Here is a 27,409-nt window from a genome sequence, read left to right as displayed (position 1 = left end):
GGCAGTGTAGTCAGTGTAGATGGCAGTGTAGTCAGTGTAGATGGGAGTGTAGTCAGTGTAGAAGGCAGTGTACTCAGTTTAGATGGCAGTGTAGTCAGTGTAGATGGGAGTGTAGTCAGTGTAGAAGGCAGTGTAGTCAGTGTAGAAGGCAGTGTAGTCAGTGTAGATGGCAGTGTAGTCAGTGTAGAAGGCAGTGTAATCAGTGTAGATGGGAGTGTAGTCAGTGTAGAAGGCAGTGTAGTCAGTGTAGATGGCAGTGTAGTCAGTGTAGACTCCGCCCGCTGTCCCCTCCATACTCTTCCGTATCTCCTGATGCGGAAGTGACGTGAGCGGTAGTGGAAGTGATGCAAAGCGGCGAGGTAGCCGCACTCGCATCACTATCACAATGGAAAAGGGCCCTTAGTCCTTGTCCTTGCAGAAAAAGCATGCAAATCTCCGAATGCATGATTCTGCATTTGAAATTTGTTGTTTTCTTCTTTGAACAAACCTTTATGTCTTTTTTTTTTGCAATTTTTTATAAGAGTTTGTATGCGAAAATTTACATTGTGATTTTTTTTCTGTGAATATTAGTAAAGCTAAATTACATGTAAATAAATCAAATTTACTTTTGAAATTGCATGTGAATTTTTGGTGCAAACTGCGAATTTTATGCAATTTTTCTGTGTTCCTTTTGTCTTGAATTGAAACACAAATTGCATATTGCACACACAAAAAAAGATCCCCCTCCCCTCCAAATTTTATAAGCAGAACATTTGCAAATGCAAATTTGCTCAAAATCAGAAATATAATGTGATGCATTAAAGTGGTATGCAACTCAGCTTACAGCATAAAATCTACTTCCACAAAAAAATCTTTTGTTTACATTCCTTTGTCAGATACAATTAGTAAACATTAGTAAAGTGCACAAACTGAGCTCTCTCTGCTTCTAGTATGTGTGTAACTGAGAAGTGATCACTAGATAGATTTTGATATATAAATACAGCAGCTATGAAAATAAATGCAATGGCAGCTTTAAGAGCAGATAAACTGTACTTTGGGAACTTGTAATCTGTAGACAGTCGATAAAGCTTGTGCGCCAAGCAAATATGATAACTGTACGGACAATAAAAAGTAGGAAAACACATTTTTATTGAATGTTATGTCAGATTTATCCCATTTTAATGAGATATATTACATCCTTGACAAATGTTTTTTCACAATTTTGCATATTGCACACAAATTTTAATAGATGTGAACCCTGCCTAAGTATTTAGCGATACAAGAGTATCATACAAAAAAGAACAAACTGGTCTTGCGAGCAACAGAATGTAATTATGTTATTATTTTTGCATCATTTATATTAGCATGTTACATTAGCATTTCCCTTTCAGGGCACATCCAGGTTTGTCGTGGTTTGATGATAGCAGCAGTCAGTTTGGGATTTTTCGGTTCAATATTTGCTCTTGTTGGAATGAAGTGCACGAAGATCGGGGGTCCAGAAAGCACGAAAGGAAAAATCACCGGCATTGCAGGCATGATATTTGTACTGAGCGGTAAGTTACCTCCATTACGATGTGAAAACCACGTGTGATGATCGCCAACATTAAAATGCACTAATTATGGGCCTAAATATGTTCAACAAAGAATTAGTTGCTTATGTTATATGATATATACTTCTGTGATCAGTGGTTAATACTAAGGTCCTTACTCAATTGACACAACAAGGGTGAAGAGGCGCCCAGGTACCCACGAAACTCGTTGCCTGTGCAAAAAAGTTGACCTTACTTTATCTCGTTAGTGTCATTGGAGAGGTAAGCCACCTCCATTTTTTCTACTTCATTTTGTTTTGAATGAAATTTTATCCATCCTGGGCGCCTCTTCACCCTTGTTGTGCCAGTTTTACCTCTCCTGCTAGGGGGGCTATTGGATTACATTGGCTCAGCCACCTACAGTACTAGTGAACTTTTCCAAGAGTGTGACCACTGTTCATCCGGCTATACCTGGGTTGCCAGAGCGGAGACGGGTTGTTGTTCTCAATCCAGTAGCATCACTATGGGGGTGCAGTATGTGTGGACCGCACCAGGTTTCACCATCAGTGGTGGTGACACCAAATTCCACACTAAAGGTGATTGGAGTAAGGCTATGCAAATATCGACCTTTTTTAACTACAGAAAAGTATAATTGGTTTTGTTAGCCTGGTGAGGTTGGAAGATCAAGGGGTAAGAAAGGGGTGACAACATGAGTTTCCGCACCAGGTGACACCAACCCTAGTGACGCCTCTGTCTCCCTCTGCTTTATGTGGTTGGTTGCCCCTTCCTGCAACCCACCTTTGTGAGTATATTTCTTTTTGATTTATTTCTCCAAGACATGTTCTCCAGTGACATATTGCGCTATTGTAGTCTCTGTGTTTTTTTCCTAGGTGCTTGCTCACCCCATCCTCTCTCATACCTCCCAACTTTTTGAGATGAGAAAGAGAGACCCTTAAGCCATGCCCCTGCCACACCCCTGCCCACGCCCCCGTCACACCCCTAGTCAGGCATACCATAAAGAATTCATAAGAAAATATGTTGTTTTCTAATTCAAACCACATTGGTCCTTTCTATCCTGGTTCATTTTCAATTCACATTTTCTCCTAAGTTTTCTATTAGGAGAAACTTTTTCATCTTCTGTTCAAAACAACTTTTCAACGCTCTGCAATTAAAAAAAGTACCAAAATGTAGGTGAAAAAGTACTGTTAAAATTATTCAATTTTTTTTTCTTGCTTGCTGATGGCTTGAAAAGGCCTGAAACATCACCTAAGTAAAAACTAAGGAGAAAAGTGACTTGAATAAGTACCTAAATTTGCATGTAGAGCTCAATTGAGGTCATTACAGGGTGGTTACCGTATGCAAATGTGGTGTTGGTGCAATTTTGTCTATCCTTTTGTAACGATTGGTGTCAGCAAGAACAGATTATCTGATTATTGGTGATCTGCAGTATCACCAATAATACAGATGCTATACCTGATTATGTAGTGATCTGCAGAATCACCAATAATGCGAGTATAGCAAGACACAGGACAACCAGATGTAAAGATAGGTGTTTGGTGCAACAGTAACACAGCGTATAATGATCACCCGTGGAGTGGGTGATTCCGGCTACACTGCAGCCGATGATCACCTGAGGAGCAGGAGATCAACACTGTACTGCAGCTCCTAATCACCTGAGGAGCAGGTGATTAAGACTGTACTGCAGCTACGGGTCACCTGAGGAGCAGGTGACTAAGACTATACTGCAGCTACTGGTCACCTGAGGAGCAGGTGATTCAGACTGTACTGCAGCTACTGATCACCTTGAGGAGCAGGTGATTCAGACTGTACTGCAGCTACTGATCACCTTGAGGAGCAGGTGATTCAGACTGTACTGCAGCTACTGATCACCTTGAGGAGCAGGTGATTCAGACTGTACTGCAGCTACTGATCACCTTGAGGAGCAGGTGATTCAGACTGTACAGAGAATCCCTCACCAGGGAATAGGCTCACTGGTGAGTGCAGGAAAGTCAGACAAGCAGATTCGGCAACAAACGGACAGATACGGTACAAAGACAGAAGGCTAAATCAGAGTAGAGTTCAGGCTGAGTCGGCAACAGGATCAGATAGGCAGAAGAACAGAATCAGTAGGCAGAAGAGTAGTCAAGGCTAGCAGAAGGTCATAACAAATAATACAATTCAATTAGTTCTTTAGCTATCAACAGAATCTGACTAAGTGTGGATCCCCAGCTCCTGCTGGTTCTAGCACACTTTGGGATCTGACTAAGGTCTGAGTGCTAACACGTAGCATTTGCAACAGCAGACGCGGAGCAACTGACAGGCAGGTCCTATATGTACTGAGAGCGCCCCACAGCGCCGCCCCAGTCACTCAGCCAATCAGGAGCACTGCTGGAGTCAGCTGACCGGCCGATCAGCTGACTCCCCTAATATTCGCATAAAGGTCCTGTCGCCTGGCATAGCCCTCAGCCTATGTGCAACTGAAGGACCAGGCAAAACACCACTATGTAATTGCGCGGCGGATGCCGCCGCCTGAGACGCGGAGAGAGCCGCCATGCCGCTCACCTTGTAAAGCATCTATTCTTATGTTTGAAGCATATTATTATTATTATTTATTAGGGCCCCTATTCAAATATCTTTTCTCCTGCGTGTTCTCATAGGAGATGTTTTCACATCGTATAGATAAAATGCATTTTGGTATTACATTTTTTACCTATTTTCTAGTATTTTTTTTCCATTATTAGGGGCTGAAAAAAACTGAACTGAAAAGTTATATTGAAGATGAGATGAAAAATGATCTCCTGACAGCAAATCCAGGAGAAAAGGGGCCATTGACCAGATCCTAAATGCAAATCTTGTATTTTGTAACAGATGTTGGCAGTGATGTCACTACAGACCCATGGGCCCCAATACACATTTTAAAGGACAACTGTAATAAGAGGTATATGGAGGCTGCCATATTTATTTCCTTTTAGGCAATACCAGTTGCCTGGCATCCCTGCTGATCCTCTGCCTCTAATACTTTTAGCCATAGACCCTTAACAAGCATGCAGATCAGGTGTTTGTTTAAACATGTTTCTCCCAAATATACTACTTTAGTGCATTAATTATATTGAATTGGTAATAATAAAGAAACAAAATCACTGTTAAAATAACAATTAAATGCTGCTTTAATTCCATAAAGATTTAGGTTCCGCACTCTTTTTCAAAGTGAATTTGTACCCGGATGTGTGTTGGGGTGAGACTCAAGCCTGATTCATAAAGTTTCCCTTCACCCTCAACTAAAATATTCTTTCTAGCCAACTTCCACCATTCCCAGTCATGTCATATTGGTGACAAAGCTAGTGGGCACAACTTAGTGACTATTGACCAAGCAACGGGAGTAACTTAGCAATGGTGGAATGTGCAGGTTCTCTTTAAAGAGAATTTCAAGCACAAATAATTTTCTAGTTGACTGAGTGACAGAGCTTGCATTTACTGGTGTGTTGGACAATTTCATTAGGGTTAGTTTTAAAGTATACTATGTAATTTTCTCATCTTCTGTTCCTCATCATGCAGCCGGTATTTAATCTTATCGTATTTTCAACCGTATAAGGAGACACAAGGGGGAGGGAGAGGAGATATGCGTGGGGGGGGGGGGGGGGGGCATGCTGGGACACAGGAGCCAGGAGGACACATGAGGTAGACATAAGCCATACAGGGGGACAAAGGGGATGCATAAGCCACATAGGACACATGGGGAGACTTGGGCCACACAGGAAGACACAGGGGGACTCATGGGGAGACATGGACTACACAGGAGGACACAGGGTGAGACATGGGGCACACAGGAGGCCGCAGGCCGAAACATGGGGCACACAGGAGGACACATAGGGGACGCCATTTGGGAGGAGAACATGTACAAGACGCTCCTGGAACATGGACTCACCAGGTTTAGTGTATATATATATATATATATATATATATATATATATATATTTTATATTTTTTTTTCCCCCTAGTTTTTGCCCTCTAAACCTACAGTGCTGCCCATAATTATTCCTACCATTGGAAAATTTTAACTTATGGTTACTTTTATTCAACCAGCAAGTAATTTTTTGATGGGAAATGATATAGGTGTCTCTTAAAAGATAATAAGATGATGTACAAGAGCCATTATTGTGAAAAAAAAAAACATTTCCGTCTTATTTACATTTTTATTTACATTTGAGCAAAAAGTGTCCAGTCCAAAATGATTCATACCTTTCATATACTGTCACAGTCTGTGGGAAAATCCAAAGTTCTATACCATTCTAAAAGGTCCAAGCTGTTCTAAAGCATCCTAATTACCCTGATTAATTGGGAACAGCTGTTTTAATCAATTCAACAGGTGAAAAACAGCAGCTCTCTGCAGCTGGTTTGTGGACAGTCATGGCTAGGACTAAGGAGCTCAGTGAGGACCTGCGGCTGCTCATTGTGGCTGCCCACAAGTCAGGAAAGGGCTACAAGGCCATTTCTAAATGTTTTCAAGTTCTAGTGGCTACAGTGCAAAGTATTATTAAAAAATACAAGATGTTCCGCACTGTGGAAAATCTCAGAGGACTTGGTCAGAAGCCAAAAGTGACACCTGTGCTGGCCAGGAAGATAGTAAGAGAGGTAAAAAAGAATCCAAAGATCACCACCAAGGCCATCCTGGTGAATCTGGGCTGGTGGCAATGTCTCAAGGCAGACAATCCAAGGTACACTGGACACTGTTGGGTTCCACGGATGCAGACCAAGGAGGACACCACTTCTCCAGATAAGGCACACAAAAGCTCGCTTGGCCTTTGCAAATGCTCATCTGGACAAAGAAGAAGACTTCCGGTCTTCTGTGTTATGGTCGGTAACAGTAAATTCGGGCGCCTGAGGCTAGTGGACAAATCGGGCGCCGCCATTCACTCCTATAATAAATATCGTTTAATAGGCGCCCGATAGGAAAAAAGGGCGCCGGAGAAAACTAACGTTTTAAAAGCGGCGCCCGGAGACTTAATGTTTTATTACTGTTTCTCATGATTACACATTATTTAATGATTTATACATTTTTAAATATTATTTTTAAACGAAAAACAGTACAATATTTTTTTCCAAACATTATTTTTAAACGAAAAACAGTACTTTTTTTTTTTTTTTAACATTATTTTTAAACGAAAAAACCAACAGGGGGGTCTTAGGTTTAGGCACCAACAGGGGGGTCTTAGGTTTAGGCACCAACAGGGGGGTCTTAGGTTTAGGCACCAACAGGGGGTCTTAGGTTTAGGCACTAAAAGGGGGGTCTTAGGTTTAGGCACCAACAGGGGGGTCTTAGGTTTAGGCACCAACAGGGGGTCTTAGGTTTAGGCACCAACAGGGGGGTCTTAGGTTTAGGCACCAACAGGGGGGTCTTAGGTTTAGGCACTAACAGGGGGGTCTTAGGTTTAGGCACCAACAGGGGGGTCTAGGGGTTAGGGGTAGGTACAGGGAGGGTTACTTAGGCACCAACAGGGGGGGGTCTTAGGTTTAGGCATCAACAGGGGGGTCTAGGGGTTAGGGGTAGGTACAGGGAGGGTTACTTAGTAATTTGTTTTTTAAACGTTATTATACGTTTCACTATTTAAACGAAAGATTAATGTTTTTACAATTGCCGATTTAATGCACATTATTTAATGATTTATAACTTTAAAAACATTAATTTTAAACGAAATACAGTACAATACATTTTTAAACGTTATCCATGCTTATCGTTAAAAACCCGGCGCCCTTTTTTCCCAGCGCCCCTTTTTAACGTACGCGTTATGGTCAGATGAAACAAAAATTGAATTGTTTGGTCAAAATAATGTTTCCTTTATTTAGTGTAAAAAAAGAGAAGCCTTCAACCCAAAGAACACCATCCCTGCCGTCAAACATGGTGGTGGGAACCTAAAGCTTTGGGGGTATTTTTTAGCCAATGGACCAGGGAACCTAATCACAGTAAACGGCATCATGAAAAAAGTGCAATACATGAGGATTCTCAACTACAACACCAGGCAGTCTGCAGAGAAACTTGGCCTTGGGCACCAGTGGACATTTCAGCATGACAATGACCCAAAACAAAGTGGTGAAGTAATGTTTAGCAGACAACAACATTAACATTTTGGAGTGGCCCAGTCAGACTCCTGACTTGAATCCAATTGAGAATCTGTGGAGGGAGCTAAAGATTAGGGTGATGGCAAAAAGACCCTCTAACCTGAAATATTTCTAGCTCATTGCTATGAATGGGCCAAAATACCTGTGGAGACATGCAAAAAGCTGGTCTGCAATTATAGGAAGCGTTTAATTGCTGTAATAGCCAATAAAGGCTTTTCTATTGACTATTGAGAAGGGTATGAATAATTTTGGACTGGACACTTTGTGCTCAAATGTAAATAAAAGCTGAGAAATGTTTCTTTCCCACAATAATAACTCTTGTACATCGTCTTATCTTTTTGGAGACACTTATGTCATTTCCTGTCAAAAAATGACTTGCTGGTTGAATAAGGGCTGTCACATCTGACAACGTGTGCAGTAGCCGTTCTTTTGCATGCGTTGAATAGCCTGCGGCGTGTCGTCAGGATGTTGCGGTGTGACGCAATGAGCGGCGGTAGTGATTAATTCATCTGACGGGAAAATGCCGGCTCCCGACGATTAAAAGCTCCTGGGTGCGTTGAACTGCAACGCACCAAAACGCAGCGTCGGATGTGAAAGGTGGAATTTTACCTCGGTTAATGCAAAGTTTTGACTTTGCGTCAAAACGCAGGAAAAGAGCTCTGATGTGAAATAGCCCTAAAAGTAACCTTAAGTCAAAATTTGCCAGGGGTATGAATAATTATGGGCAGCACTGTAAGTGTGTCTTATATTCCGGAGCATTTTATACTGCAGAAAATATGATATATATTATTTGGGCGGTTCTCACTTTTATCACGGGTGGTTCTTCCATGAAGCAAGGTGAATCACTTACTTCAGGGCGCCAACAATTAGAGGGCGGGAAGAGGCGGCTACCCCTCCCAAATGACCTCCCCCCCAGCACTCCCCGTCTCCCTCTGCCTAGATGCGTGGTGCCACTTCACTCAACTGCTCTTAGTGTTCCAGCAATAGGATCTCCTTCCGCCTGTCCAGCGTCCTGTATCCATAGCTACAGCGGTGCCTCATGTGACCTTTTATGTGTTGCTGGATCACATGAAGTGCCACTTTAGTCAGAGAGGAAGCAGGACTTCACGTGTGGCTGGTGATCCAATCTCTAATCTGCTGAGAGCGGGTGAGTAATGTGGCACTGGCGCAGCACATACCCAGCATTTTAGAGATCAGATGGGAGGGAGGATATGCTGTCTTGGAGGAAGCAGTGCTTGTAATGCACAGCCCGATGTGTCTCTCCTCTCTGGTCAGGATTTGCACACATATGTGGGAGGAGGGGGCGTGACTGTTTTACACAGTTCTAAGCCCCAGTTTCACGTTAATCTGTCTAAACCCCATTTTCACTTGAATCTGTTCCAGGTGTGTGTGCGGTATCTGGAATCTCGCTTTATGCTAACAAGATAACATCAGACTTCTTTGATCCAACATTTTTGGAACAGAAGTGAGTAAATGAATGTTACTATTTATAGCCAGCAATCTTCACAAAAGGGACTTAATAAAAATATGTTATTCTTCTGTGCAGGTACGAACTGGGAGCCGCACTGTTCATCGGTTGGGGCGGATCATCCCTCACCATCATCGGAGGTTGTATTCTCTGCTTCTCCTTGAATGACAGCATCAAAGAAAGCAGGTGATCAAAGATTTTTTTGTTATCTCAGTGAGTGAACACCTGGCGGTCATTGCTGCCAAACGCCCCTAATTTCCATGCTCTCATATAGTAAATATTTCATCTGGAGGAATGTTTCCAGCACTGCACAACTTCCTGGTTTAACCAATGTATTCTCTATAATTAAATCCCAGCAGCTAGGGAAGATCCTTACATAATTAGTAACAAATGTTAGGTCTCTTTTCCATGGGAGGCTGAACTGCTCTTTTGACAGCGTTTGGTAACACCATGCGTGCCATGTTTGACACATGGTGACAGACTCGGTGGTAAAAAACTGTTTAATGTTGCGTCTGAGGATGGAAACTGCCGTTCCAAGGAGGCACCTCCTGTGCCAAGTGCTAGCAAGCGCCTGGCTTGTGAACGGGAGCAGATGACAGGCGGTGAATTAATCGCCTTCAGCTGCTCGTGCGAAAAGATGCCTCAGCAGTGGCATAGCTACAGGCCTCGGGCCCCAATGTGGAATTTGAATTGCCTCCCCACCCCCTTCCATTCCAATCATCTATATATATAATAGGCTAAGTGCCTCAACCTTCAAGCAAGAAGAAGAAGAAGTATCGCCTTGCCCCCAGGGCCGGTCCAAGCAAGAAGAAGGGGCTGGGCCAAGCAAGAAGAAGAAGTAGCGCCCTGCCCCCAGGGGTGGTCCTACACTTGCCCCCAAGCTGGAGGGGGTAGCGGGAAGAAGGGGATATTGGGCACAGCGGCGGGGATGGGGGGGTCCCCCATCTGCGCTCCTCCTCTAGCTTAAGTTCTATGGAAAACAAAAGATTGCTTTCTTAGAACAGAAAGAATTTGCGATAATTCAGGTTGGAGTGAGCTTGAGATGTCTCCCAGTGCATCACTGCTGAATATATACAAATTAACCATTGTTGCCCTTAGAAGCTAAACACTGCATTCCAGCGGTTCTGGAGGTGTGTTTAGCTTCTAAGGGCAACAATGGTTAATTTGCATATATTCAGCAGTGATGCACTGGGAGACATCTCAAGCTCACTCCAACCTGAATTATCGCAAATTCTTTCTGTTCTAAGAAAGCAAACTTTTGTTTTCCATAGCATTTTAGTAAGGGGGCTTTTAGGACCATTGTAGCCCCTCACATACTCCAATGAGTTCTGGTTCACCATGAGCTTGCTGGTTAGTCTGTAGCTTAATTTCAGCAGCAGCCGCCGCTATTAGTAAGAGGCAGTGGGCAGGGATGACTCATCTCTTACGCATTCCAGCGTGCGTTCCACTGTCGTCACTTCCTGTAATGCCATCCACTAACAATACAGTGGGCAGCATTGCAGGAAGTGACGACAATGGAACGCAGTGAGTCATCCCCGCCCACTGCTTCTTACTAATAGCAGCGTCTGCTGCTGAACTTAAGCTGGAGGGGGAGCGCACATGGGGGACCCAGGTGAGGGATGAGGGGTCCGACCCCCCTCCCCATTGCGAAATTAAGCTGGAGGGAGAGCGCACATGAGGGACCCAGGTGAGGGCGGGGGTCCGACACCCCTCCCCGCCGCGAACATAAGCTGGAGGGGGAGCGCACATGGGGGACCCAGGAGAGGGAGGGGGGTCTGACCCTCCTCCCCGCCACGAACTTAAGCTGGAAGGGGAGCACACATGGGGGAACCAGGTGAGGGGGGGTTCCAACCCCCCTCCCTGCTGCTGTGCCCAATACCCCCTTCCTGCCCGCTACCCCCATATGCGGCGTATGCTACGCCGCGGGTCTGCTAGTATAGTAGACAGTATACATACCTCAGCTCACTTAGACACATCCATATTTTCATATTTAAATAGGGTCAATGTGAACAAGTCTCTGCCTGATTTACTATAACTAGTAATGGCACTGCTTATTTACAGAGGTTGGATGTGAGGAAACGCGGAAAAGCCGCCGTCTCTCGAGGTGAGGCGGCTGTTTCCACGTCCAGCATGGCGTCACAACGCGGAAAAAACGCTGCATGCCGCATGGGCAGTGCGGCGGAATCCGCATTGGTAACGGCGGAATCCGCATCAGAAGCGGCCCCCGCATTAGATTCATTGCATGACAGTACTGGTGTGGCTGGGACTGATAGTCCACCAAGATTCAGACTTACACGCGCGCGAGCACAGAGGCAGAGTTTAAAGAGGAGCTGTTAGGTATAAGGTCTCAGAGAAAATAAACACATATATCAGTAGCTAAAGATTGGCTGTACTTACATTACATATGCATTTCACTGTCCACGTTTGGATTTCACAGAATTTGTATATAGTATATGCAGAGATAGATGCTCCTGACAGCTCATGGCAGGCTCCATGTTTTTCTGTCAAATGTGTCGTCATGTCCTGCCTGCTTCCTGATCACAGAAAAGATGGTACTAAATAACACAGTGTGCAGTGAATATTAATGAGCCATGTGGCTAGGAACAATAGCTGACTCCTGCAGTGTACTCTGCCCGGAGATTTATCAGTGATACACGCTGGACTGATTACAAGCTTCTGTAACGTCTCATTAGCAGCCGAGGGGAGGGCCCCAGAATGCTTTGCAGTATAGTATGCGGCTTGCGTCTTTATGGGTCTATAACAGACTTGCTGATAAGCACACATCAAAGGTAACTGAGATTTTTATCTTCACTAATGCCTTTTGAGCTTCCTTCTAAACTGTTTAACACAGGAGAATAGAGGTTTAAATTAGCTTCTGCAGCCTGACAGTTACTCTTTAAATAGCAGTTAGAAGGGTGTCGGCTGACCAGCTGGGTCAGCTGACAAATTCCACTGCTCCCATTGGACCAGCAATTAGGGAGGTCCTGGAAAGGTCCTAGAGTATATATACTGCTGGTTGTTCACTTGCTCTTTGTCTGGCGTGCGATCACACATGTGGGAGCACCCAGATCCGTAGTCAGATCCGTAAGTGTGCCGGGACCAGCTGGAGCTGTAATCCTACACTTAGCTAGATTCTGTTGATAGCTAAAGTACTAGTTTGATTGTGATTATCTGTTATGACTTTTGCCTGCCTTGACCACCCTTCTGAACTCTGATCTTGTACCTGTAAGGCTTGGTGGTGTATTCTCCACAGTCAGCATGCAACGCATGAGCTGACGTGGAGGAGGTACACACACTAGCACAAAGAAACAGGCTATCCCTAGTATAGTGGAGGGGAGGACTGACTCCAATAGGAGATTGTGGCGCACAGAGCCGGTGCAGATCTGACAGCCACAAACAATGCTTTCGTTATAACGTCTCAGCGCAAAGTAGCGCTCAGCGCATAAACCAGAACTGAGGAGATCAGGACAGGAAAACAGAATGAACGCTTGCTAGCTAGCGGCTACTTAGCGACAGCAAGCGTCCAAAACCAGACAGACTGGAATGAGGCAGCCAATGCGTTGCGGCGATGGCGTGCCTCACAAAGACAGGACAGAATAGTCAGGAAATAGCAGGATCAAGATAGATGAACGTAACACAGATAAATATACAATAAGTATGTTTTCCTAGCGTATTACAATTACAGCTATCAATGAAACTATTTGTAAGGTCTGACTAACATATGTATATATCGGCAATGAACCGATATATGACATAAGCAGGAACGCTGACTAGGACTGGAGTAATACAGGGAACAGGACTCAGAAGGATTCGCTATCTCTTCGCAGAGAGGAACGCAATCCACAAACGGTAACAGAACAGGATTCAGAAGGATTCGTTATCTCTTCGCAGAGATGAACGCAATCCACAAACAGTAACAGGACAGGATTCAGAAGGATTCGTTATCTCCTCGCAGAGATGAACGCAATCCACGAACAGGACCAGGAGCAGGATACTAGCTCAGCACGGGTGCTCACGATACGCGCAAACTACCAAAACGTGCTGGAAAGCTGACTAACTGCACACAGGATATAAACAGTTCGTGTACGTATACATCAGCGACACTGATGTATCAACGTAACACGAATACAAGGAAAATAATAAACGTGCTGGTATGCATATATATTGGCAATGAACCAATATATGATGCAAAACCAGCAAAGTATCTTTATAACAAGAAACACGATCGGGGGCTAAAGCGACAGCAAGACATGCTTAAACTGAAGCTATGAAAACCCAAGGAAACCCTGCAGGAAGCAGATCTTTATACTGAGGTCATCCAATGGGAGCAGACATGCAGATTCCCACACAGGTGAATGATAATCAGTCACAAGCTGACAGCAGGGAAAGGCAGACAAAGCTATGCAGCTTGCATGGAAATAGATCAAAACTGCCTGAGCTGCAGCACTACTGCTTCCAGCAATACCTGCTGCAGCAGCGATCATTACAGTACCCCCGCCCTTAAAAGCGGATTCCAGACGCTTTTCAAAACTGAAATTCCCAACAAAACAGTCCGACTGATAATTCATGATGACCAGGACAGCCCGGCAAGACCGAATTCCAGAATCAGTCCCCACAAGATTGGACCTATCAGAACCAGAACCTACAGAACCATGCCCATCAGTACTACAAGCCCCAATGTGACACCCATCAGAACCATGATTTCCAGAAGAAAGCCCTCCGAAATTCCCTGAGCGACCCACCGCCTTCCAGGAACCGTTCAGAAACGCCAAAGCCTTTGCAATGCCCACCGGTACTGTCTTTACCAACACAAAACCCACTGTTGAACCAGTCCAAGGCACCAGGACAAGTTTTCTCAGAGACCTCCCAGAACACCTTGAAGCTCCAAAGAGATCCCCATAGGTCAGAATGCCCCTTAGGCTCACATGGAGAACTATCAAGAACCCCTATGGAACCTAGGGCAATTCCCGAGTCAGGGCCACAAGGACAAACATCAATATCAGGGCTTTCAGGGACCAGAACCATCTCTTGGCATGCAGGCAGACTGGCAACAAAAGAACGTGTTCCCACTAAGGAAGCATCAGAGCACGCTAACACCTTAGACACACTTGGGCATTCTGGCACACAAAGAACATCTGGGCACTGGCACAAGAGAAACCTCTGGGCATGTCAAGGAACTGTGAGCCTCAGGGTCAGCCAAGACAGGACCAAAACCAGGACTGGCCAAAAAAAAATCATCATGACTAAACTTCGCAACTACTGGACTTTTACACGAGAATGCTGGATCAGACTTAGATGTCGCTGATTCCAGCAAAGTCAGTAACAAATCAGATTCAGGGGCACTAACAAGACAGGACAAATCTTCTGATGTGTGCACTGAACCAGATAGGGACTCCACAACTACCTCTGGACTGGACAGAGACTCATTTAATACACTGGATTGGAGCTCATGAGGCGCTGCAGAACAAGTCAGTATTGCAGCAGCCCCCACTGGACTAGGCAAAACTGAGGAATTCCCTGGACAGGAAGGGGACTCTGGAACCTCTGCCACAGCGGCCAGAGAACCAGAATCTTTCAGGATACAGGGCTGGGTTTCAGGAACACTCATCAGACCGGACTGAAATTCTGAGATTTCTATTATTTTGACCAGAGAATCAGAATTATCCATGTTACAGGGCAAGACTTCTGAAACATTCAGAGGACAGGGCTGGAGTTCCTCGGCTGTTACAACACTGGAGAGGGACTCAACAACATTGGTTAAATCAGACTGTGTACAGGGCAAGGTATCTAACACAATTGCTGACGAGGACAATATTTCAATGGCTTCTGCTTTGCTGGGCAGAAATTCACCAAGTTTTATTAGAGCAGACTGTAATTCCAAAACAGCTGCTAGACAAGTGAATATTACTGCAACACCAACTGAGGTAAGCAGTGCCTCAGACCCTTCTGCTAGAGGGTTTGAAATATCCAAAGTACTGGGTGAAGCATAAGACTCTGCGACCACAGCTTCACTGGACAGGATCACTGAACAGTCCATATTGCAGGGCAAAACCATGGAAGCACCTGCTGGACAGCATAATGATTCTGTGACCTGAGTTTCATTGGAGAGATCTACTGCACAATTCATGGTACAGGGCAAATTTATTGGAACATTTTCTGAACAAGGTAATAATTCTGCGATTTCAGGTTCACAGAGCAGATGCTCTGTGCTATTCACGAAACTAGAGCGAGGTGTAGAAACAGGAAAATCAAGACACAATGTTTGCGCATCTGAATCACCATTCAATTGGAAAATTGGAAAATTCAGATGCTGGGGTTCTGAGGTTTCTGGACAGGATTGCTGGGACTCGGAAACTGATGTAGTGCATCTATTGGCATCTGCTGAATCAGACAGGAGTTGAACTTTATTAACACAGGTAATTTCTGCAGAAGTGTTTGCAGAGACAGGCAAGATTTTTCTGGTGTCTGTTTCACTGAACAAAGAGTCATGAGTACTGGCTAGGCTGGACTCGGAAGTCAGCAGGACCTCTGGATTCTCTGCTGAGAAATTTGCGCAGGGCAAGGTTAAGAATGTATCAGTGGCTTCTGTTTTACTGGTAAGTAACACTGAGTTATCCATGGTACAGGGTGGAATTGCAGGAACTTCAATTTCACACAGAAAGAGCTCCGAATCACCTGCTGAATCAGCCAAAGGTGCTGAAGCAGGCGGGTCAGAACGCCAAATTTGCGAATTCGGAGTCACATAAAAATCATCCAAAATCAGTTCCCACACATCAATCAATGGAGCCACAAAGTCATACTCACACACACCAGTTTTTATTAGGTTATAGGCAGACTTAATGCATGCATTCAATACTAATTCACTTTTTGCACTGTAAAATTGACAAAATGAACTTGAATCATTCTTCCATTCATTGACCAGAGCTTCCATCTCTCCTTTCTCAAATGGAGGATTCCAAGCATACTTAACAGGCAGATCATGGTTTGCAGATATGATTGTAGCAGGGACATATATTGGGTTAATTAGCAGGTGATTGGCAGATTCCTTATTCCTAAGAATCTCCAATACCTGTAGCAAGTGCTGAACTGTAGTGTATGCAAACTTTCCTTGCTTCACAAATAAGTTGATTTGTTCAATACTCTGTAATATCTCCTCATAATCATACTCAGATAATTCTTTTAAACAAAAATCTTTATTTTCCCTAGCCAGGGAGGAAAGTTCATTAGTAGTTTCATAAGTCCATTTAACTCCCCTGAAAGACAATTGCATTTCATTATCTGTTAATGGCAGAATCTCATTATAGGTCTCAGTCGCTAAGGATAACGACTCTGCAGATCGGACACGTTTCTTAGAACGTTTGCGTTTGGCCTTAGACCCTGCTGTTTTTGGTGATTTATTCAAGGCTGCAGGAAAATTATCAGTAACACTTTCTGCTTGCTGAACATTTTTGCAAGCAATTGAAGGAGTAGCTGATTGGCCTGCTGCCAGGAGTTCATTAAGAGGAAAAGGCAATGGATCTATGCGCAACCAGTTATGGATCACAAACGCTAGAAATTACAGCGGTCTCTCTTTCAAATCGGAATGATTGAGAACATCAAATGCCCACTGGAATAATTCCCCTTTAAACAAAATATAACTTAGTTGGAGTGCCCAGGTTGAAACAGGAGTCGCTTGGAGATCAGGATTGGTCAGGAACCTGGCACATTCAGAGAAAAACTCATTTTCTGTTTCAGAGCTAAGTTCTTCAAATTTCTTAAAGGAACAGGAACCATAATTAACAGTGTCATACTTTCTGGGAATCCCCCCCACAATGGGGATTGGTAATGGGGTTCTCATAATGTAAGGCTTGGTGGTGTATTCTCCACAGTCAGCATGCAACGCATGAGCTGACGTGGAGGAGGTACACACACTAGCACAAAGAAACAGGCTATCCCTAGTATAGTGGAGGGGAGGACTGACTCCAATAGGAGATTGTGGCGCACAGAGCCGGTGCAGATCTGACAGCCACAAACAATGCTTTCGTTATAACGTCTCAGCGCAAAGTAGCGCTCAGCGCATAAACCAGAACTGAGGAGATCAGGACAGGAAAACAGAATGAACGCTTGCTAGCTAGCGGCTACTTAGCGACAGCAAGCGTCCAAAACCAGACAGACTGGAATGAGGCAGCCAATGCGTTGCGGCGATGGCGTGCCTCACAAAGACAGGACAGAATAGTCAGGAAATAGCAGGATCAAGATAGATGAACGTAACACAGATAAATATACAATAAGTATGTTTTCCTAGCGTATTACAATTACAGCTATCAATGAAACTATTTGTAAGGTCTGACTAACATATGTATATATCGGCAATGAACCGATATATGACATAAGCAGGAACGCTGACTAGGACTGGAGTAATACAGGGAACAGGACTCAGAAGGATTCGCTATCTCTTCGCAGAGAGGAACGCAATCCACAAACGGTAACAGAACAGGATTCAGAAGGATTCGTTATCTCTTCGCAGAGATGAACGCAATCCACAAACAGTAACAGGACAGGATTCAGAAGGATTCGTTATCTCCTCGCAGAGATGAACGCAATCCACGAACAGGACCAGGAGCAGGATACTAGCTCAGCACGGGTGCTCACGATACGCGCAAACTACCAAAACGTGCTGGAAAGCTGACTAACTGCACACAGGATATAAACAGTTCGTGTACGTATACATCAGCGACACTGATGTATCAACGTAACACGAATACAAGGAAAATAATAAACGTGCTGGTATGCATATATATTGGCAATGAACCAATATATGATGCAAAACCAGCAAAGTATCTTTATAACAAGAAACACGATCGGGGGCTAAAGCGACAGCAAGACATGCTTAAACTGAAGCTATGAAAACCCAAGGAAACCCTGCAGGAAGCAGATCTTTATACTGAGGTCATCCAATGGGAGCAGACATGCAGATTCCCACACAGGTGAATGATAATCAGCCACAAGCTGACAGCAGGGAAAGGCAGACAAAGCTATGCAGCTTGCATGGAAATAGATCAAAACTGCCTGAGCTGCAGCACTACTGCTTCCAGCAATACCTGCTGCAGCAGCGATCATTACAGTACCTCGTTATTTCTGATACTCTGTTGCCGAACCCCGGCTCGTTCCTTGACTCTGATTCTGCCTCCTGATTTTGTACCCCGATATATCTGATACCCCGTTGCTGAACCCTGCCTGTACTTTGACTCCGCCTTTGCCTCCTGATCTTGTACTTTATCTGTCTGTGTGTGTACGACCTGGCTTGTCCGACCTCGAGAACCGACCTTACCGTTAGAGGCGGTTCCTCGCTCTGTTAGCGATCCTCCCTCCTGAGGGTCACTTTCAGATATACCTTCCTACTGTCAGTCTGACTCCTCCCGTCTTGGAGAGCTCAGGTCTGCGGAAGGAATCTGTGCAGTACTCCTTGCTGCATTGAGGCCTTGTCCTCTAAGTGTTACTGTTACACTAAACACTACACTCTACTCAGGTGAACAGAGGTTAGTTTGTATATCGGATTATCGGTGAGACTGCAGATCACTTATAATCTGGTATATATCTGTATTTCCGGTGATACTGCAGATCACCGGTAATCAGATACTCTCTGCACCCACCGATCGTTACAGAACGCCAGACCAAAATACAAAATGGACGCAAACACTGATTGTCTGGGTGTACTTGCCGCTTCGGTGGACAACATCAATCAAGTACTGGGCACTCACATAACTCTTATTGATGCCCTATCAGGGTCTGTACAAACCCTCCAGACATCAGTGGATCATGTGCGATCCTCTCCTAGCTCTGACATACGTATGCCTGTACCTGAAAGCTTTTCCGGCCACAGATCTGACTTCCGGAATTTTAGGAGTAGGGTGTTGTCCTATTTTGAGTTGAGACCCCAATCTTCGGGTACTGAGACCCAGAGGGTCACGTTTATTAAAACTTTGTTGTCCGGCGACTCCCAGTCTTGGGCGTATAGCCTGCTCGCCGGAGACAAAGCTCTTACCTCTGTAGAGGAATTTTTTAAAGCTATGGCAGTAATTTACGACGATCCGGACCTTGCCTCGACTTCTGAGCGGAAGCTCAAGCTTTTGCGTCAAGGCGAAGGTCCGGTCGAAGATTACGCGGCCGAGTTTAGGAGGTGGTCAGTTACGGCCAGGTGGGACACCTATGCCCTATTAGATCATTTCTTGACAGGGCTGTCCGATGAGGTCTCTGATTTGATGTTAAGCCAGCCCGAGCCCAGAACAGTCGATGAGGCCATCTCAGGGGCCATCCGAATCGACCGCAGGCTGCGCTACCAAAAACAGACCAGGGGTAGTTCCCGTCTCAGAGGGGTATCTTACACCACGGTCCCAGTGACTCCACCTCCTACTATTTCACCTTCTCCCGTCTTGCCTCCTTCCGAGCTGATGCAGATTGCTCGGTCAAAATTAACCCAGGTAGAGCGAAGACGGAGAATGACCGAACAGCTGTGTTTGTACTGCGGTGAAGGGGGGCATATAGTACAGAACTGCCCCAATAAGCCGGGAAAACGCTACCGCTTAGGAGTGGTGGGGGGTAACACCCTGGGCGTCCAACTTTTACCCCTAGAAGAAAAACGATTGCTTCTTCCCTGTACCGTTACGTGGGAAGATAAGACTGAGGTCACGGAAGCCTTTATCGATTCAGGCTCCGCGGCAAATTTTATGGATTTTGAGTTTGCTAAGAGATTGTGTATTCCGCTCACACCAGTACAACCACCCATCCAGGTTACGGCAGTGGATGACTCTCCTCTGCAAGGGAATCACCCACTGTCTCAGACACCAGAGGTGGGGGTCACCATAGGGGTACTGCACTGGGAAAAGTTACAGTTCTTTGTGTTGCATATGACAACCTCCACCATTATACTTGGCATGCCATGGTTGCACCTTCATTCTCCACACATTGATTGGGCCACCGGCCAACTAATTTCTTGGTCAGCACACTGCTTTCAGCGATGTTTAGGGAAGGTGACATTGGGCCAAACCAGGGTTCATGTACAGGGGGTACCTGAGCAATATGTGGAATATTCTGATGTATTCTGTCCCAAGGCTGCAGACAAGTTACCCCCACATCGCCCTTTCAATTGCCCCATTGATATACGTTCAGGTTGTATGCCCCCTCGGGGTCATTTGTACAATTTATCTGGGCCAGAGAAATTGGCTATGCAGGAATATATCCGTGACAATTTAGCCAAAGGCTTCATCCGGCCGTCCCGATCGCCTGCTGGAGCAGGTTTCTTTTTCGTTAAAAAGAAAGACGGGGGCCTGCGGCCCTGTATTGATTACCGGGGACTAAATAAGATCACGGTAAAGAATCGCTATCCGTTACCCCTGATAGACGATTTATTTACGCAGGTCACCGATGCTAAGATCTTCTCAAAGCTGGATTTACGGGGCGCGTACAACCTGGTGCGCATTAGAAAGGGCGATGAGTGGAAAACGGCCTTTAACACGCCAGACGGGCATTACGAGTATCTGGTGATGCCCTTTGGGTTATGTAATGCCCCGGCCGTTTTCCAGGAACTCATCAACGAGGTCTTCAGAGAGGTGTTGGGGAGATTTGTGCTGGTCTATCTAGACGATATACTTGTTTTCTCCAACAACCTCTCTGAGCACAGAATGCATGTGAAATTTGTACTCAACAAATTAAGACAAAACTCACTCTACGCTAAGATTGAGAAGTGTATTTTTGAAGTCACATCTGTCGCCTTTCTGGGGTACATAATTTCCACCACGGGCCTGTCTATGGACCCCGCCAAAGTCTCCGCTGTTTTGGAATGGCCTCAGCCGGTTGGGTTGAAGTCTTTACAGCGGTTTTTAGGCTTTGCGAATTATTATAGAAGGTTCATAAAGGGGTATTCCACGGTTATCGCACCCCTCACCTGTCTTACGAAAAAAGGGGCAGATACCACCCACTGGTCTCCTGATGCATTAAGTGCTTTCTCCACTTTAAAAGATTTGTTTTGTTCCGCACCCATCCTGAGACATGTAGACACCTCTTATCCTTTTATTGTTGAGGTAGACGCCTCGGAGGTTGGGGTAGGGGCTGTGCTGTCTCAGCGGTCAGGCTTGCAGGGAAGGCTACACCCTTGTGCGTATTTCTCTCGTAGGTTCTCTCCGGCAGAGAGAAACTACGATATAGGCAACAGAGAGCTCTTAGCCATTAAACTTGCCTTTGAGGAGTGGCGTCACTGGCTGGAAGGAGCAGAACATACAATTACTGTATACACGGATCACAAGAATCTAGAATACATCGAGGGGGCTAAGAGATTAAGTCCCCGTCAGGCTCGATGGTCTTTGTTTTTTTCGAGGTTCAGGTTCATAATTACGTATACCCCGGGTAGCAAGAACATTAAGGCAGATGCCCTGTCCAGATGCTTTGAGTTGGAGACAGCACAGCCTTCTGCCCCAGAGACCATTGTCCCACAAAATTTGGTGCTGGCCGTAACAGAGACTTGGGAAGACTGGACAGAGACCTTGAGTCCTTTTCAGCAGGATGTCCCTGAGGGGAAGCCTGAGGGGGTTTTATTTGTGCCTCTGCCATTCCGTCTCCGAGTGCTACAGATATTCCATTCACACAAGAATGCGGGACATCTTGGGGCATCTAGAACGCAGGATCTTGTGGCCAGGTGCGCTTGGTGGCCGTCTCTGGCAGCCGACTGCAAAGAATTTGTTAAGGATTGTGCGGTATGTGCTAAAAGCAAACCCTCCCGGCTGGCACCTGTAGGGAGGTTGCAGCCTTTACCCACCCCGAGTGAACCATGGACTCACTTGTCCATGGATTTTGTGGGTGAGCTTCCCAGATCAGAGGGCATGTCGGTCATTTGGGTGGTAGTCGACCGCTTCAGCAAGATGGCCCATTTTGTGCCCTTGAAAGGACTCCCCTCGGCCCAGGAATTGGCAGACTTGTTTATCAAACACGTGTTCCGGTTGCACGGCATTCCGGAAAACATAGTGTCCGATCGGGGAGTCCAATTCGTATCTAAATTCTGGAGGGCATTCTGTCATCAAATGGGCATGAAGCTGTCGTTTTCATCGGGCTACCACCCACAGACCAACGGTCAGACGGAGAGGGTCAACCAGTCGTTAGAGCAGTTTTTGAGATGCTACGTTGCAGAGGCGCAGAATGACTGGGTCAAATTTCTGCCCTTTGCAGAATTTGCACAAAACAATTTGAAAAGTTCTTCCACTGGATTTTCTCCGTTCCAGGTTGTGTCTGGAAGATTGCCCAAATTTTCACCGTTACCAGTGGCCTCCACTCCGTTTCCAGCTCTGGAGGCTTGGCAAAGGTCTTTTAAAGACATTTGGCGGACGGTGAGAGACAGTTTGGAAAAGGCGTTTCTGAGTCAGAAGGGTCAAGCTGACAAGAAACGGTCTTTGGAGTGGAGATTCCAACCAGGAGACTTGGTTTGGGTATCCACACGTCACTTGGCCCTGAAACAGCCCTCAGACAAGTTGGGTCCCAGGTTTGTCGGGCCTTTCCCGATAGCCAGAAGGATCAACAACGTCACTTACGCTGTTGATCTTCCCGCCAGCATGCGTGGGGTAAGGTCCTTCCACGTATCCCTGCTTAAGCCAGCAGTCCATGTGGGTCCCACTCCTCCTCCTCCTGTGTTGGTGGATGACCAACCTGAGTACGAGGTAGAAAAGATTTTAGATTCACGCGTTGTACAAAACTCGGTACAATATCTTGTATATTGGAAAGGGTACGGCATTGAGGAGAGACAATGGGTACCGGGGAGTCGCATGCATGCGGACGAATTAACCACTTGAGGACCTAGGGCTTTACCCCCCTTAAGGACCGGCCACTTTTTTTCCATTCAGACCACTGCAGCTTTCACGGTTTATTGCTCGCTCATACAACCTACCACCTAAATGAATTTTGGCTCCTTTTCTTGTCACTAATAAAGCTTTCTTTTGATGCTATTTGATTGCTCCTGCGATTTTTACTTTTTATTATATTCATCAAAAAAGACATGAATTTTGGCAAAAAAATGATTTTTTTAACTTTCTGTGCTGACAGTTTTCAAATAAAGTAAAATTTCTGTATACATGCAGCGCGAAAAATGTGGACAAACATGTTTTTGATAAAAAAAAAACCATTCAGTGTATATTTATTGGTTTGGGTAAAAGTTATAGCGTTTACAAACTATGGTGCCAAAAGTGAATTTTCCCATTTTCAAGCATCTCTGACTTTTCTGACCCCCTGTCATGTTTCATGAGGGGCTAGAATTCCAGGATAGTATAAATACCCCCCAAATGACCCCATTTTGGAAAGAAGACATCCCAAAGTATTCACTGAGAGGCATAGTGAGTTCATAGAAGATATTATTTTTTGTCACAAGTAAGCGGAAAATGACACTTTGTGAGGAAAAAAAAAAAAAAAAAAAGTTTCCATTTCTTCTAACTTGCGACAAAAAAAAATGAAATCTGCCACGGACTCACCATGCCCCTCTCTGAATACCTTGAAGGGTCTACTTTCCAAAATGGGATCATTTGTGGGGTGTGTTTACTGTCCTGACATTTTGGGGGGTGCTAAATTGTAAGCACCCCTGTAAAGCCTAAAGGTGCTCATTGGACTTTGGACCCCTTAGCGCAGTTAGGCTGCAAAAAAGTGCCACACATGTGGTATTGCCGTACTCAGGAGAAGTAGTATAATGTGTTTTGGGGTGTATTTTTACACATACCCATGCTGGGTGGGAGAAATATCTCTGTAAATGACAATTTGTTAATTTTTTTTACACACAATTGTCCATTTACAGAGATATTTCTCCCACTCAGCATGGGTATGTGTAAAAATACACCACAAAACACATTATACTACTTCTCCTGAGTACGGCGATACCACATGTGTGGCACTTTTTTGCACCCTAACTGCGCTAAAGGGCCCAAAGTCCAATGAGTACCTTTAGGATTTCACAGGTCATTTTGAGAAATTTCGTTTCAAGACTACTCCTCACGGTTTAGGGCCCCTAAAATGCCAGGGCAGTATAGGAACCCCACAAATGACCCCATTTTAGAAAGAAGACACCCCAAGGTATTCCGTTAGTAGTATGGCGAGTTCATAGAAGATTTTATTTTTTGTCACAAGTTAGCGGAAAATGACACTTTGTGAAAAAACACAATTAAAATCAATTTCCGCTAACTTTTGACAAAAAATAAAATCTTCTATGAACTCACCATACTCCTAACGGAATACCTTGGGGTGTCTTCTTTCTAAAATGGGGTCATTTGTGGGGTTCCTATACTGCCCTGGCATTTTAGGGGCCCTAAACCGTGAGGAGTAGTCTTGAAACCAAATGTCGCAAAATGACCTGTGAAATCCTAAAGGTACTCATTGGACTTTGGGCCCTTTAGCGCAGTTAGGGTGCAAAAAAGTGCCACACATGTGGTATCGCCATACTCGGGAGAAGTAGTACAATGTGTTTTGGGGTGTATTTTTACACATACCCATGCTGGGTGGGAGAAATACCTCTGTAAATGGACAATTGTGTGTAAAAAAAATCAAAAGATTGTCATTTACAGAGGTATTTCTCCCACCCAGCATGGGTATGTGTAAAAATACACCCCAAAACACATTGTACTACTTCTCCCGAGTACGGCGATACCACATGTGTGGCACTTTTTTGCACCCTAACTGCACTAAGGGGCCCAAAGTCCAATGAGTACCTTTAGGATTTCACAGGTCATTTTTGTTTCAAGACTACTCCTCACGGTTTAGGGCCCCTAAAATGCCAGGGCAGTATAGGAACCCCACTAATGACCCCATTTTAGAAAGAAGACACCCCAAGGTATTCCGTTAGGAGTATGGTGAGTTCATAGAAGTTTTTATTTTCTTGTCACAAGTTAGCGGAAATTGATTTTAATAGTTTTTTTTCACAAAGTGTCATTTTCCGCTAACTTGTGACAAAAAATAAAATCTTCTATGAACTCACCATACTCCGTACGGAATACCTTTGGGTGTCTTCTTTCTAGAATGGGGTCATTTGTGGGGTTCCTATACTGCCCTGGCATTTTAGGGGCCCTAAACCGTGAGGAGTAGTCTTGAAACCAAATGTCGCAAAATGACCTGTGAAATCCTAAAGGTACTCATTGGACTTTGGGCCCCTTAGCGTACTTAGGGTGTAAAAAAGTGCCACACATGTGGTACCGCTGTACTCAGGAGAAGTAGTATAATGCGTTTTGGGGTGTATTTTTACACATACCCATGCTAAGTGGGAGAAATATCTCTGTAAATGACAATTGTTTGATTTTTTTACACACAATTGTCCATTTACATAGAAATTTCTCCCACCCAGCATGGGTATGTGTAAAAATACACCCCAAAACACATTATACTACTTTTCCTGAGTACGGCGGTACCACATGTGTGACACTTTTTTGCAGCCTAGGTGCGCTAAGGGGCCCAACGTCCTATTCACAGGTCATTTTGAAGCATTTGTTTTCTAGACTACTCCTCGCGGTTTAGGGCCCCTAAAATGCCAGGGCAGTATAGGAACCCCACAAGTGACCCCATTTTAGAAAGAAGACACCCCAAGGTATTCCGTTAGGTGTATGGCGAGTTCATAGAAGATTTTATTTTTTGTCACAAGTTAGTGAAAAATGACACTTTGTGAAAAAAAACCAATAAAAATTAATTTCCGCTAACTTTTGACAAAAAATTAAATCTTCTATGAACTCGTCATACACCTAACATAATACCTTGGGGTGTCTTTTTTTTCTAAAATGGGGTCACTTGTGGGGTTCCTATACCGCCCTGGCATTTTACAGGCCCAAAACCGTGAGTAGTCTGGAAACCAAATGTCTCAAAATGACTGTTCAGGGGTATAAGCATCTGCAAATTTTGATGACAGGTGGTCTATGAGGGGGCGAATTTTGTGGAACCGGTCATAAGCAGGGTGGCCTTTTAGATGACAGGTTGTATTAGGCCTGATCTGATGGATAGGAGTGCTAGGGGGGTGACAGGAGGTGATTGATGGGTGTCTCAGGGGGTGGTTAGAGGGGAAAATAGATGCAATCCATGCACTGGGGAGGTGATCGGAAGGGGGTCTGAGGGTTTGGCCGAGTGATCAGGAGCCCACACGGGGCAAATTGGGGCCTGATCTGATGGGTAGGTGTGCTAGGGGGTGACAGGAGGTGATTGATGGGTGTCTCAAGGTGTGATTAGAGGGGGGAATGGATGCAAGCAATGCACTGGCGAGGTGATCAGGGCTGGGGTCTGAGGGCATTCTGAGGGTGTGGGCGGGTGATTGAGTGCCCTAGGGGCAGATAGGGGTCTAATCTGATAGGTAGCAGTGACAGGGGGTGATTGATGGGTAATTAGTGGGTGTTTAGGGTAGAGAATAGATGGAAACACTGCGCTTGGGTGGTGATCTGATGTCGGATCTGCGGGCGATCTATTGGTGTGGGTGGGTGATCAGTTTGCCCGCAAGGGGCAGGTTAGGGGCTGATTGATGGGTGGCAGTGACAGGGGGTGATTGATGGGTGGCAGTGACAGGGGGTGATTGATGGGTGGCAGTGACAGGGGGTGATTGATGGGTGATTGATAGGTGATTGACAGGTAATCAGTGGGTTATTACAGGGGAGAACAGATGTAAATATTGCACTGGCGAATTGATAAGGGGGGGTCTGAGGGCAATCTGAGCGTGTAGGCGGGCGATTGGGTGCCCGCAAGGGGCAGATTAGGGTCTGATCTGATAGGTAACAGTGACAGGTGGTGATAGGGAGTGATTGATGGGTAATTAGTGGGTGTTTAGAGGAGAGAATAGATGGAAACACTGCGCTTGGGTGGTGATCTGATGTCGGATCTGCGGGCGATCTATTGGTGTGGGTGGGTGATCAGATTGCCCGCAAGGGGCAGGTTAGGGGCTGATTGTTGGGTGGCAGTGACAGGGGGTGATTGATGGGTGATAGGTGATTGGCAGGTGATTGACAGGTGATCAGTGGGTTATTACAGGGAAGGACAGATGTAATTAATGCACTGGCGAATTGATAAGGGGGGGGGGGGGGTCTGAGGGCAATCTGAGCGTGTGGGCGGGTGATTGGGTGCCCGCAAGGGGCAGATTAGGGTCTGATCTGATAGGTAACAGTGACAGGTGGTGATAGGGGGTGATTGATGGGTAATTAGTGGGTGTTTAGAGAAGATAACAGATGTAAACGATACATTTGGGAGGTAATCTGACGGCGGGTTTGCGGGCGATCTAATGGTGTGGGTGGGTGATCAGATTGCCCGCAAGGGGCAGGTTAGGGGCTGATTGATGGGTGGCAGTGACAGG

At 45.2% G+C, this 27,409-nt stretch overlaps 1 protein-coding gene across 1 annotated transcript in view; it reads left to right on the top strand.

Moving 5' to 3' along the window:
- Nucleotides 1-27,409, top strand: part of LOC137533805 (claudin-10-like) — a 38,349-nt gene that overhangs the window by 5,447 nt on the left and 5,493 nt on the right. The window contains exons 2-4 of the mRNA XM_068255051.1: nt 1,371-1,532; nt 9,009-9,090; nt 9,172-9,279. Coding sequence (XP_068111152.1) covers nt 1,371-1,532; nt 9,009-9,090; nt 9,172-9,279 — 352 coding nt within the window. The remainder of the gene's footprint in view (nt 1-1,370; nt 1,533-9,008; nt 9,091-9,171; nt 9,280-27,409) is intronic.

The sequence above is a fragment of the Hyperolius riggenbachi genome, chromosome 10 (genome assembly GCF_040937935.1).
Source record: "Hyperolius riggenbachi isolate aHypRig1 chromosome 10, aHypRig1.pri, whole genome shotgun sequence".
Lineage (NCBI taxonomy): Eukaryota > Metazoa > Chordata > Amphibia > Anura > Hyperoliidae > Hyperolius > Hyperolius riggenbachi.
The sequence above is the reverse complement of the archived record's forward strand: the minus strand, read 5'-3'. Positions and strand labels throughout refer to the sequence as shown.